Source organism: Strix uralensis, chromosome 1, assembly GCF_047716275.1.
Source record: "Strix uralensis isolate ZFMK-TIS-50842 chromosome 1, bStrUra1, whole genome shotgun sequence".
Classification (NCBI taxonomy): domain Eukaryota; kingdom Metazoa; phylum Chordata; class Aves; order Strigiformes; family Strigidae; genus Strix; species Strix uralensis.
The window spans coordinates 153,231,522-153,246,202 of NC_133972.1; the positions used below are offsets into that span (position 1 = coordinate 153,231,522).

At 36.4% G+C, this 14,681-nt stretch overlaps 1 protein-coding gene across 3 annotated transcripts in view; it reads right to left on the bottom strand.

Annotated features, from left to right (window-relative positions):
• Positions 1–14,681, bottom strand: part of LRP12 (LDL receptor related protein 12) — a 50,561-nt gene that overhangs the window by 19,254 nt on the left and 16,626 nt on the right. For 2 of the 3 annotated variants that reach the window (XM_074886378.1, XM_074886371.1), the window contains exon 2: positions 2,316–2,372. The exons of the other annotated variant lie outside the window; for it this stretch is intronic. In XM_074886378.1, the coding sequence (XP_074742479.1) occupies positions 2,316–2,372 (57 nt within the window). The remainder of the gene's footprint in view (positions 1–2,315; positions 2,373–14,681) is intronic. 3 annotated transcript variants of the gene reach the window in all.

The window sequence follows — 14,681 nt, forward strand, 5'->3', positions numbered from 1 at the left end:
TTTAAAGGCATAAACACTTGTTCTCTAGTGATAGCTTATACACAAGAGACAACATTCTGTTATTGCTGTTGGTAGAAAAAGCATGCTTATACATAAAAGGTGTACCTGTAACTTGGCAGATATAATATACAGCAGAAGCATAAATACCAAAGATCACAGAGGTCTGTGTTATTATAACATAATCTAGTAAGGTAGGTCATGTAGCCTTACAGAGGCAGCATGACAGGAAATCTACCATCAAGACAATCATTTCATTTTAAATCCCCTCTCAGTAGCAACTGTCCAGGAAAATCACTTGCTTGGTTTCAACATCAAGTTAAAGTTGAATTTAGAAAGACTAAAGGCCAGATGTCTTTGGTTCTATTTTACAGAAACTCTGCTCAAAATTGTTCCTCTCAGTATGGTTGATGAAATATATCATCTGCAAGTTCAGAACACATGTTTGGGAGACCCAGATTGTTTCAGAGGAACTCAAAAATCATCTAAATCAATCCCCATTTTTTATACACCTAACATTGAAGATGTACATACAACAAACTGTAAGGAAAATGCCAAGGGGTCTGTCTACATGCTTTCTTCTGGTTTTCCTTAACGGACCACCCTCATCCCCATTATCTCAAACCTCTCCAGTGAAACATTTTCATTTCATATTAAGATAGAATCTTTAAGAGTATGGTATTTATTTTTCCCCAGCTGGAAAGCTATTTTAGAACACAGGACCACTAGAACTACTTCTTCATATATATATGTATGTATGTATATGGGTTTTTTAAAAAAAATTATTTCTGAATAGAAGTCCTCACTGGATCTTTCTTCTCAGTAGTTAAAGGTCTATCTACCAGCTGCTGTTATCTTGCGTAGAAAGTACACAGTGTTCTCCTCTTCCTGGCACTGCCTATTCAAGCATGCTGGCCAAAGTACTGAAAGCACAGTCAAAAATTCCATTCACCTCTTGCCCAGCAGATGCCTTTCTGCCTGTATTTTGACCTGTGACAACTGTTACAGTAAACAAAGGGGTGAAGGGTTGTTAAAACATATCCCGAAAGCTGCATAGCTAGATTTTAGGCTGTGTATCTTGTACAATCCAATTCCAGCAACAATTGTTCCAACAATATCTGTGCTGTTACTTATTATTTACAATGTGCCATAAATGTACTATATATGATACTTGCTGCATCGCTACTGTTGAAAACAGCATCATTCTTCATGGTGCAGCACAAGAATGGATAGCAAAGATCTTCTATAATTAGACCTTTGCCAGTCTTTGAGCGGCAAACAATGAAAGGGAAAAAGAAGGTAGTATGGTGTAACAGAGACCATCTAATCGCTGTACACTTATCCAAAAACTTAACCGTGTGCACAAGTAGCAATGCAATGTTTGAAGTGATACTGCAAAGATAACTACAGAGATGTGCAAGCTGTTGGCAAAAAGAACGAGTTTGCGTTTTGACTCCTATTTTAGGAGAAGGGTATGAAAATCAGTTTTATTTCTAGGGATTAGTGGCAGCTCCCTACAGAAAGAATCAGGCTTGTATTCTACCCACTGAAGAAGAGTGTTTATTTCCCCATTTGCACATACTCTGAGTATCCTATCATTAAACATAACACCAGCAGTTTAGGTGACACTGCTAAACATCTGAAGAACAAAGACTATACACTGGTATTGCTTAATGCCTCGATGGACATACAGTCACATCACTAACACAGAACAGACCCAGCTGTGGCTGCTGTCCAGAAGAGGCCTAAGACCCAACTTACTGGAAGAGAAGTAGCAACCTTTGAGCAACGTGTGCTGCCTTTATACCCCATATTCTCTCAGCATCTCAATGGTTTCCCAGCTTCATGAGTTCTAAAATTCTTTTTTTCTTGTATTAAGGAAACTGTGCAGTCAAGTGTACAGTAGTTTCAGTTACTGCTTCAATCTAATCAGGTGAAACGCATAACTCCTGGATTTATATTATTTGATAGTAGCACTGTCCAAAATTACATTTCAATAAATTTCATTTCACAAAAACTTTACTGTGGAAAGAAAATATCAATTCAACTTAAACCAACTTTTCTCTTAGTTCAATGTTTGTATGGAAAAATAATTAAGCAGTCCACTTAGAAAGGCATAATCTGTTCATGAGCATGCAGGTATCAATTTTATCTTATGAGAATTTTTCCATGTTCCAGTTGCTTCATTCCTTATTACATGCTGCAAAAGGCAGTAATAATTTTTATAGCCAAATATCTCTTCATAAGATACCAGGTGGCTTTCAATATTTACTATTTAAGTCATGCATGAAATTTAAACATTACAAAAAATGACTTACCCGTTGACACTCCTGAAATATGCACATTTTCAGAATGTTCTGCAAGAGCACCATTTCCTAAAATTAAACATAATGAATAAGCTAATTTCCAAGATAAAATTTGTAAAAATTCTTCAGATACCCTTTTACAGAAGAGAAAGAACAAAACTGAAGTTATTTTAATTAATATTAAACATTAAAGGTCCTATGTTCATTTTATGATAAAACTTAGAGGAAAAACTAGAGAAAAAGTTACTATACAATGGAAATAAAAACCAAGCATCGTTAGTGTAATAGGAACAAATACATTAGAAAGTTAAGGAACGAGAGACTGATAGTAGCAAAGAGTTTTGATAAACTTCAGGTATTTTAGATGGTAGACTTTGTATGATTTTTGCATCAAACACTATTTTCTTTTCAAGAAAGGTTTATTTCAATGCATCTTCCCCACCGCCTCCTGGGTCAAGATTTGTAAGTAAATGCTATGCAAATAAAAGACATCCAGGGGAAGACATCCATTTATTTCATAATGAATTGCAGCCTATAACCTTTATCCAGAAAGACATTTCAGATATAACCAGGAACTAGCTACCTTCAAGAGCAACTCCCCACCAGCGTTCATTAAAACTAGGTCTGCTCTACAATGAGACCCATGTGGTCATCAAGCATTAGAAACAAGAAAGTTATTCCTCCAAATCTCATACTACTTTGTACTCCTCCAATGTCTGATAAAGTTTGCTGACAGGAGGTAGCCCTGTTACACGATGTGACAGATCAAGTTGTATTTGTGCACATTCCTCCCACCGAACAGCTCTCATTCTCCTCTCCTTTATTCAACATCTTTTCTTTTAACCTTTACAACAAATTTTTAATAAAATCTTCCAGACATTTTGGGAGGAGAGCGCTACTTTCATGAATAGGCTCCTTTGAACATAGGCAGTGAATCTAAAATATAAAATACATCACTAAAACTTTAAAACCACAACTCTTAATCCTTCAAAGTTTTGTAATATTGAATATTCGCCATGTCAGATTTTCATACATGTGAAATCAATTCTTCTACCAGCACTGCCACGTAAGTGTGATGTTTGGGTAACAAGAACCTTAAATACATGAAGAAAACGCAAATTCCTTTTATACCAAGCTTAAAGACTGTTAAGAGTTAACATAAAACATATACACCTAAGCAAGCATCTCAGCGCTCCTCCACTGCAGTGGTTACAAATAAAATGTTTCAGAAGTTTCTCCCAGGGTTGACACCAAATGCACAAAGACATAATTTTTTACTTCCTAAAGACACAATACAGTTAGAAACCTGATCATCAGAATTTGCAGAAAAATAGCAGATCAAGTTTTTTTTTAAAAAAAAAAAAAACACACACAACAAATTCTCGTGCTCTTAAAAGTGATATTTCCCTCCCCATTTTTAATGTACTAATTTCACTGCATATATTTACATACCAAGTTGCTTTGTCTCAATTTAAAAAAAAATTCCACTGTAGCAATTTCCCTCAATGTTCAAAATACGTAAGTATTTTAAAACAAAAACTATTTCAAATATTGTATTAGTGAGCAACTAATTTCCAATGAAACTATTTTCAAAAGTAAAATATACCTGTAAGTCTTAAAAAGCTATTCTCCAAAGAATTTCTCCATTTTGCATATAAACTGAGATGCTAAGCAGTGATTGCCACACTGATTTCACGTCTTCAGTAACACTTAGCTCTAAATTTACAAAATAAACACCATCTTTGCTATAAAGTGATTTTACTTGTAACTGATTCCAGAGGAGGAAATTTCTGATTGTCTTGTTTTCTATTATTTCCACCAACATAATGAAAACATTAACATGTTTCATGACCTCTTGTTTTAAGCTAAAAATATCTTACTGGTATTTCATCTTTCAAATTACTGTGGGGATTATTCACCATTTTTGTATTTTCAAAAAGGGGTTATTAGCACATACAACTATATCTGTAGTTGTTTACTGAACACTGAAAAGGAACAGCAGGACCAAAAAGAAGGAATTCACAAACTTTTAAAAATATGAAAAAACCTGAAGTAATTACACTGAAGGCAGCCAATATCTGGGCACTCCATTGATGCCCCCAACATATGAATTACAGACAAACTGCCTATACATAAAGACCAAGAAAACAAAACCCCCTGAATTTTAATGAGATCAGTTCTGACAAAAATACAATAACAAAACATGAAAATACTGACATTACACTGAAGTGATAGAAAGAAAAGCAATGTATATATAAAAAACTGACAAAAACTATAAATCAGTAATAATGAAAAGCGTACTAAAATGGGAACTCCATCCAAACTGTATATACCTTGACTTAGAATTAATGCATTAACTTAAGAAAACTGAAGTCAATATTCAAAACCAGAACACTTTAATATTTTCCATCTAAATATGCTTTATGAACAGTTAAGCTCTTGACATAAAGCGATGTCACATTTATTGTCAAACAACTTCAGTTGTTAGTCAGAAGCACTTATGTGTGGTAATGAAGCCTCAACTCAGATCCGAGTACTATAGTACCAAAAGAAGGTGTCTTTTTTAAAATTATTTCCTTCCCAATAATCCTTCATTACATGAAAGATGAACCTTAGAAACCTCTCAGACTATTACTTCCTTTTTTATTGGAAATTGTCACTGAAATAGAGTGTGGTTAGATGCCGTTTAAGTGTTACTAACTGCCGACACCTTTATGAAATTTTTAGGCAGTGATCCTTATATGATCTCAACAATTATGTCACATGGTTCCGTATAAACTAGAATATCAATATATCAGATAACAAATCAGTAATTTCCATTAAGATATGGGAACACCATTATCTTTGAAATTCCTGTTTAGTCTATCTACTTAAACAGCAGAGTATAAGTATATAAAAAAATTTTCTTAGATCACCAGTAAGCTTTCATATTTCTTGATGCTTTAAAGAAATATTTACTATTCATTCCCACTTGAACCTGACATTTTAAACTGAAACAGATGCCACCTAAACAAAACTTGACACAAAGTTTGTCCACATCAGTTACAGGAGCGTTCAAGTACGTGTGACAGCACAGCACTGGCAGACAAACACCAAGAAGCTCCTGCATGAATTCATTCTGCCTGCAAGAAACCAATTTTCTTTTTTCAAAAAATGACATCTTCCATCACCTTTTTTTTGGTGACTTCTTAAACAAAAAAATCATTTGTGTAACCAGGACTATACATACCTCCTTCATATCCTTTCATAAACACTTTTGACAAATGGACCACTTATTTTAAGTGGTATTAAACAGAAATCTATGTCAACTTTAGTCCTGCAGCTTAAGATACAGTCAGCAACCACATTTAAGTTAAATTCAAATGGACAAGGCTCAAGATAAAAACAAGTATTTACTATGCTTCTTCTAAAAAAAAATAAAAAAATAAAAAATAAAAATAGAATCTTTGGTAAACAGGACACGAGATACATTAAACTACTGGTAATCTATAGGTTAAACAAAAGTATGGAAAGTACTTCTAATGGCTTTCTATTTAAGTGCACATGAGTTGGTTGCCACCACTGCTGGTAATACCTCTAAAGATTCCTTGACTGCAATAAAAAAGATCAGCCAATTGGTTACCGAGTGTGTTTACAGTATGGAACAATCTCCAATTTCTGAGGTGCCTTTCTGTCTTGAATAACTTTAAAAATCTCTTAAATGTTCAAGGTATGGTTACGGTCAAAGTTGGTCACTGATTCTGACAGACTCATCCATAAAATTTTATTTTATTTTTACAGCACAAAGCTAGTCCCTTTGACCTTTGTCAGTTTTTTATACCCCACTCAAATCCTCCGGGTTGAGATGCTGTCTTGTCTTAGGAGCAGGCAGAGACAACAGGTAGTTCCATGAACATTTGAATTCATTCCTTTTGATTTGTGTCTCACAGCTGACTCACCACAGAAGCAGGCAAGACAACAACACTAGGTTTGCCTTCAGGTTTTTCAGCAGCTGGGGCATTCCCCCCTATCAGTCTATATGAACTACATTAAACACCACCACCACCCCACCCCCCCACCCCCCCCCCCCCCGAAAACCCAACACCCTCACAACGTCACTTCCGAACATCCTGGTCCAAGAGCCATGAGCATTACACTCCTATAAGGAGTCTGGAGAGGAGAACAAAACTATGTGGAAGATAAAAACTATAGCTTGGAAGGTATTTGACTCACTAACATCTTTTTGGTTTCATCACAGGCCAGGGAGCGGGGCTGGCAACAAGGAAAATGTCACAGCAGCAAACACTAACCAAACCGCAGAGGAAAACTGTAAGGGGAAAGTGTGGAGAAAAACCAGTGTTTTCACACTTGAAAACCATGACATGCTTGGAAAAAAAAGCTGCCAAATTCTATATATTTGAAACCCAGACAGTAGCAGTGATGCTCAGACTAACGTGGAGGCTAACCACAACACAGCAGCCTTGATTTTAGGGTGTTACCCCCCTACATCACTCCTTCCCCATAGCCTACGCAGCACAGCTCACTCTCAAAATGGGATCAGTATCAGAATCAAAGGATTATCTGCATATAAATTCAGAGCATAAAACTAAGCCTACAGTCCTGAAATGAGCTGCTGCATTAAGTTTTACCCAAATTCAGAGTTTTCAAAAGGCATAGCAAAATAGACACCCCAACCTCCCGCCCCAATAATTAAGTCTCCTCCTTAGCCAAAACACTTAGATTAAACAAGCTTCTATATTGCAATCATAAGAACTTGGAGGTTTCAGGCAAAGAAGAAGTTTATCTAAACAGTGATATAGTCGAGATAGCAAATGACTTTTAAACAAAAATGCCATTTTAATTTCAATTTGACTAAAACTAGTAATACGAATGCACAGTGATGAATATTGTAAAAGTGCACCCCAAAAATTTGGTACATGTGACACTGTCCACTGTGATTGTAAAATTGAATTTTATAACTTCAGTTTGGAAGAACATAATGTATCTTGGGACTAGTTAAATCCAGATTGTGTTTCACAGAGAAATTAACTTGACTGTTTCAATGAAAAATGAAAATGAAACAAAACAAAAATCCATAGTGGCAAACCCCACATTTAAGTTACTTTTATTTTTGCTGTTAGACCAAGTAGTTACTGTCCACAAAAAAAATTTATGCGCACATATCTCCACTGAAGCTCAATTCTTCTATATCAAGATTAATCTTCTGCCACTAGCTTCAACAGCCAAATTACACCCCCCCTAATAAATAGAATGGTATAAACTGAGGAACTGCTGTAGCTGAATGGCTACAGAGAGAGCGCTTTTTCTAAACTGCCTTGAGTTAAAAGGTACCATGGTGCATAATGAATGCTACATAAGCACACTGGACAGGATATTTCTCTTGAACCACAATTATCAGGGACAAGAGATCAACAACACTTTCTGTATATAATGTGGTTCCAACACCCTTTACATGGTACATGTTCAACTTGCTTTATGTTAAACACCGTACTTCGTGACCAAACTTGCTTTCTTCATCCTACTCCCAAAATTTCTGTCCACTCTATACCTCACAAAGAGTAGTTTAACTTGTTTACATTGCCTCTTGTCACCTGAGGTTACCTTGCATTAATCTTCACCAAATTTTGCTTGTAACTGACTAAGTGTGGGTGATGCCATCAAAATAAGAATCTTACAATATACTTCCATGAACAGCCTTACATATCACCCCACTAAAAAGCCACTTAGCAATGGTCCTATGATGCCCTAGTCCAAAACCAGCAACATCCTTCTTGATTTAGAGATATGGGAGCTGGAAACACCCATGATGCATCTAATATTTCAGCATGCTTCTTGGAAATGACCCCTTTTGCTAGCACATTTTGTGACAGTTGACAGTCCCACCCCACACTTCCTGCAAATACCTAAGCACAGTGGTGCAGAAACAAGCTCCACCTGAAGAGGCCATGTCAGGCTGATCCACAGTCACGCTCATCTGCCAAGTCTGTGGGAGAACAGTGCAAAGGCTAACTGCCTACCCACCCTGCCTACAGTTAATCTAAGGTCAAGATGTAACAGCTCAGAGCAGAGCATGTGGGAGACCAAGAGAAAAACAAGTACTACCACCCTCCTCCAGATAAACTAGATGATCTTTAAACATCCCTTCTAACTCAAACCATTCTATGATAAAAACATTTGTTCAGTATGTAACCCAAAATACCATACTGAATTATTTACATGTGGGTCACATGTAGGTAGGATCCTCCTCAGTCTTTTGGGTCATCATTTACAACCTCCTCATCTCCTGAACACTTTGCACCTGGATTTTTTAAACTACTGTGCATTTAGAATGAAATGCATTAGCTGCAGGAATTTAATGCTGTACAACAGCAAAGAGCTACATATCCATAGGTATAGCCATACTGCTGCCAAACTCTCCTGTACTGTAGAGGAACACTACGCAGTAAATTGAGATCATGCAAGTGAGAAAAAACCCACCACTTTCTATAACCTCAAATGAACATGAGGGTACGAAAGGGACTAGACTTGTTTTTTCATCCTTTATAGCCTGGAAAAGTCTCTGAGAATATGGTTTCCTCCTGTACTCTCTTCTATCTGTGCAGAATGTATTCTCCTACCACTGCTACTATTACAGAAATTCAGACTTCGCCTTCCTTAGAAGACAGGAACAGAGCTACATGTGCAACCTCAGCATTACAAGTCAAGTAACTCTAAGTGGAGCACACAGAAAAGAAAAAGAAAGGGGAAAAAAAAAAAAAAAAAGAGTAAGCATTTGAAACTTACCCTCCCAGAACAGTTCATGAAATAAACAGTATTATTGCTACAGGAAATGCTTCAAATTAAGGTGTGGCAGAGCTCAGAGTACACAGTCCACTGAAGCCAGGCAACGCTTGTTATGTCTCTATATTCAATGACAAAGTGAAGCAGCAGTCATTCCCAGATTCCTACAGAAACCAGCCACAGCCTTTACAGGTGACACCATTTATTATTTCCTGCCTTCTGATGGCTTAGTTTGCAATCACTTCATCCTTTTGACTAGAGATATGCATGAAATCAAATTAACATGTCTGTGCACCAATATGTATTTGAATTAACTACTTGAGATAGGATTCATGATCCACAGTCATCTCATATTTTTGTAACTTTATTGTTGTTTTTTATACAGTGCACTGCATCTTTGACCAGAAGTATTTGTCCTACACCCAACCGCTGCTTACTTCCTTGACAAAGGTCAACACGTGCTTTTGCGTAAGTACCTATATTTAATGACAAAAAGCAATTAAAAAAGCATCATGAGAAGGGACAGTATTGACTTTTAGGCATTAACTGATTAATACTTTCCAGTTTAGCTGAATAATCTTTGCAAGAGTTATTGACAAATTTTATATTGTTTATTTTTAAATCAACAGTTTGGTGTTAACTAGTTATCTGCAATTCTTTTCTATATTTCCTTAGGGTTAAATACTGGAGTCAAAGGAATTTCAGGTGGCCATTGTAAAACAGCGTTAAGCTGTGCAGCAAGATGTAAGTTATCCTTCAGGTAAGGGAAGGATTAAATAACCATTTCTTTTAATATAAAATTACGCATGCAATAGACAAACATTTAGAAAAAGCCTTACTGCTGTGCACACATCATTCAGAATTATCTACTAAAGGTAAACTGAGCAACAGAGTGACAAGATTTATTCCAAATCCCTGTAACAGAAGAACATCTGCTACAAAGAAGATATAGTAAATATATGTAAAATTTCAAACAGTGAAAGCAAATGTTCACGCAAAATGAGAAAGTGTTGTATACTCAAATACTACAATGGCACAATTAATTTCTTTAATTAAGGAAAGAATAAAAATGACTAACAGATGAAACTATACTGAAATAGTGTCTTATTTAAATGTGTTTATGATACAAAAGCAGGAAATAAGCACATAAAATTTCACTGTAAAAACAGATAAAGCACAGAATTTGTTTACAATACTCAATGCTGTTATTTTATATAGTGCTATTTTTATTTTAGACCAACTGTGATGTAGTATTATTTAGAAAACTAAGACAAGAAATATAGAATCAATTCTGCAATGGAATTGTTTTATGTAGGTTTTAATTTTTATTTTTACAACAACCAATCTCTACCATTTTGTGCTTAGAAAATTATTTCTTGGGTATAAAACAATGAGTATGGTGCTGCTGAAAATCTGCACTGTGTACTTAAAACCTGTTGTCCAACATTGCATTTTTGTATCACCCCCTCATTCTTACACTGTTCTTGCCTCCTCACAGAGGGACTTTAAATGAATGTAGCTGCATGGTACTTTGAAAAACAGGTCTTTATTCATCTCTTGATGATTAAAACACAGCCACGCAGTTTCCAAATCTACGTTCACTGTACAGAGCCTAGTGCTTTGGTTCATGTTACACTGTGGCCTTGGAACCATCAAACTGGATTCCTTTTAGATGACATGCTCCCACTGGTACTCAGTCCTCTGGACCACACTAGAGCTAGTCGAAGGAAAATCTTTCAGAAATGCATACAGTGCAAACATTAGATCTTCAGCGTAGCTTGTTTTGCTCCACAGATCTGCTGTGGGACATGGCAACGTAGACATGCCTCCGGCTACTCAATGTCCCAAGTGCGCTCTCTGCTCACAGCTCCAGTGCTGCCAGGGACACTCCACCACAACTTCAGGCATAACTGCAGAATTTCCATAGTCATTTAGCGTGAGCAACAGAAGTTCTCTTCCTGGATTCATTAAGCACCACATATATTATTCACTACTATTACACCAATTGTGAATGCTGTTGCAACACACAAAAAATTTACAAAGTATCACATAAATCATACAAGGTGTCAGCATAATGCAAATTTGACACAGACGCTGCCAGAATATTGAAACAGAGCCTCCAGCACCACTGAGATACATCATGTAAACATTTGGAAGATGCTGCTATCTACAATGTGAGCTCTTGGTTTCCTGCTTTATAGGTGTGGCTTCTCAGCCACTGTCCACTCTTCCTTCTCTCTTCTATAAGAGACAGCTCTCCCTTGTTGCCAAACATACAAAGCAACCAGCAGTTCTGTACTTGGCTGTTTTAATGGAGCACAAACCTTTCCTCTGGGTGTACCAGCAGGAGAGACTCTCACACGAGAGAGAACAAGAAACACCTTTGCAAGAGATCTCAGTGCACCAAATTACCAAGATAACCCGACGTTCTTTTATCCTAGGTTGCAAAAGAGAAGCTACGGTAGTAACTATAGCAACTCTGATTTAATGCTGCAGGTGGGAAAAAAAAAACCAAAACAGAAAACAAACCCACACATTTGGTCACACCCGTAAATCCCACAAGAAAATTTTTAATTGGAGTGTATTGTCATTAAAATACAAAATTTTAAATTCATAACTAAACTAATGTGACTTAAGGATTTTTGAGTGAAAGTTTCAGTAAAATAGTTAAGGCTTCTCAGTTGTAGTTTGAAAAGGGGACAGAAAAGAACCTGACTTTTTTATATTCTCACTCAAAAATTCCACAAACTATTTATAGACAGCTCTAATATACTTGGCAGCAAGCAGTGGAAATTGGAAATCTAGCAGAGACACTGGCTCAGCTTCAACAAGATTCCTCATTTTAAGCACATAAGTAGTTCTATTCATGTCAAACCGTCTACTTCTGCCCAGCCAGGTATAAAGGAGTTACTTGACTGACCACTGCCTGCAAATTGTATGTGTTCTCAGGTGGTAATCTAGCACAGCATTTTGGATCAGACAGAAAGCAGAAAAAAAAACACCCCACAGATTACTAAAACCAATTAAACAGTTCAAACAGTGAATACAGTCTTCTAAATTTCAGATAAATCTCAAGTAACTTTAAAAAAAAAAGATAAGGAAATCAGAGGAAAAGGGAGTAGACCAGAAACTGGGGGGGGGGGAATAAAAGCACGAGAGACTATACTGTCTACCCATCCTTAAATGAACTATCTCTTTTATAAGGCTTAGGTGCTTATTCTTAACAGATTAAACCCTATCATGAATGTGAACCTAACAATTTGCCGTCCTGTTTGAAAACATTCCACTGCCATATTACTTACAAACCTAGAAAAAGCCAAAGTTTCCACCTCTTTTAAACAGCTATGTTTAAAATAATAAAACTCAATTATTTTAACAAAGGACTGTTCAGAGCCTTTGTACATGTTCAACTGCAGTAACTATTCTTCTGAAATTCCACTGCAGATACTAAAAGTATTTCACATTGAGAAGTGCCAGACTAGGGGAAAATTTCGATGTGTGGGCTGCACAGCGCTTATACAGTAGGGGGATGAGCATTTCAGATTTGATTCATATTCTTTACATGTTTCATACTTTTATCTACTACAGTTTCTTTAAGTCACTGTTGCACTAAAAAAACCTGGTTTTGCTCCATGCAGGTTTAGATTGATTTCCCATCTTAATTCCTTGTAACTACAGGAACAAATGGCAGCAGGCAACAGCCTACATACAGCTAGTATATTATATCTAGGAAAAAAAAACCCACCAACCCCAACACCAAAACCCAAATATCTAGTCAGCCATAAGACTTCAGGCCTGTATCAGAAGTCAGAAGAAGCAGGGCTTCAGGTCATATATTCTTAAAATAAAATACTGCTGGTTATCCTGTTTTCTTCAAATGATTTGATTCCATTCCATCTTGAAAAGTGCTAACAGAAGACACGAAATCATTATTCATAAACTAATGACTGCAGCCATCATAAATCTATTATAAGGTTGCAGAAATGAAAATATCTGCTATTACCCCATGAATTCCTACCACGAACCCTCAAAACATCCAAGCTTCTAGTTCCAGATGACAGCATGACTCAGACTTAGAACTTATTTTTTTCCAAAAAAGACTTAAATAGTGTAGGAGTACTTGATATTGGGGGGTGGGGGAGAATCACGAGGATTTTTGAAGAGAAGGAAAACACTGCTCCACTGCTGCATCTTTATTATGGAGTCTACATCTCATGTGACCAGCAACTCAAGACAGAAGAGGAAAAAAAAAAATAGCATCTTAGAAAGAAAAAAAAAAAAGAAAAAAGTAATCGCCTAAGATATATCCAGAGAATAGTGGATTTGAAATTCATAAAGCTTGTTGGATTCATAAAATATAATTACAAAAGCTATTTAAGTCTTTTTCAACAGAAAGGCTCATTCAGGCAGAAATCAAGGAGGAAATTTCATACTTCTGACCAGAGCAGAAGTAGGGGATTAAGAAATCTAACCATAATTTCTAGATTTGCTAGATTCTTTCTGGAACATTGGCCTGAGCAAACTAAGGAATACTGGAGTCAAGAGTATATTCCTGCTGAGCTTCAACTCTGCCTTCATGAAGGTAACAACAATAAATTAGAATTAACAGCATTCACTGTAATGACATAACTGAGTGGAATGCAAGCCATTCACTGGAACAGGTAGTGAAGCAGCAGTATATTTACATGAACTTTTTGCACATACATCAAGTAAAAGAATCATAAAAGCACATCATGTTTATTGCATGTAGGAAAAATACCCTCATTTGAAAGATAAAACTGTGTCTTCTTCACTTCTTGCTACTTATTACTAGAAATATGACTTTGATTTTGACAACCTTTTATACTCTTCAGTGAGTTTTAGTTTCTTTCTGATAGAATTAAAAAGCAGTGCTGAGTTCCCAAGAAAGCTTGTTTTCTTTAATTGACAAAAAAAAGTTCACAGAAACCACAGACCTTGCAAATGCTTGTGCGGACTTGTTTATGCAAAGTCTGGAAACCGGAGTTTTTAGACCCCCAGCACCTATTCAGACTGAAACTGAACTTACACTAAATGTCATGCAGTCTGCCCAGCTATCTTCCAGTAACACAGGAGAGAGTCTCTGTCCCTTATTAATGCTTCACTGAACTAATTAAAGTGTAGAAGTAAAATTGCACAGAGTAACTCAGCATACCATCATTCCTACGGACTGCAACACAGCAAAAAACACAGCCAAAGGAGGGAAGAGCTCCTAAGGCAATGAGCTTCTTTCTTGCCTGTGCCTCTAACATCTGTAAAACAATGCTTTTTGTTAATCTCGTGCAAACACCCACGTGCAAAATTAATTTCATTATTTATTATGAATAATTTGATCTGGCCTAGTTATAGCAGACAGAAGTAGAGGTGTCACTCAGTTACTAGGGGACCACAACATGTAGATGCTTCCATTCTCACTATTAAAAAGACATTCAATCCACATAGCTCCTTCCCTACCGTCACTTGTCAGCTTCAAAATTTCAATCACTACAATAGCAAAGGCTATTAATTAGTTACACTGATTTTCTAGACTTGCTTAAACTATGCTGTTTATTAAATATCCTCATGACTTAGGAAGAGTAA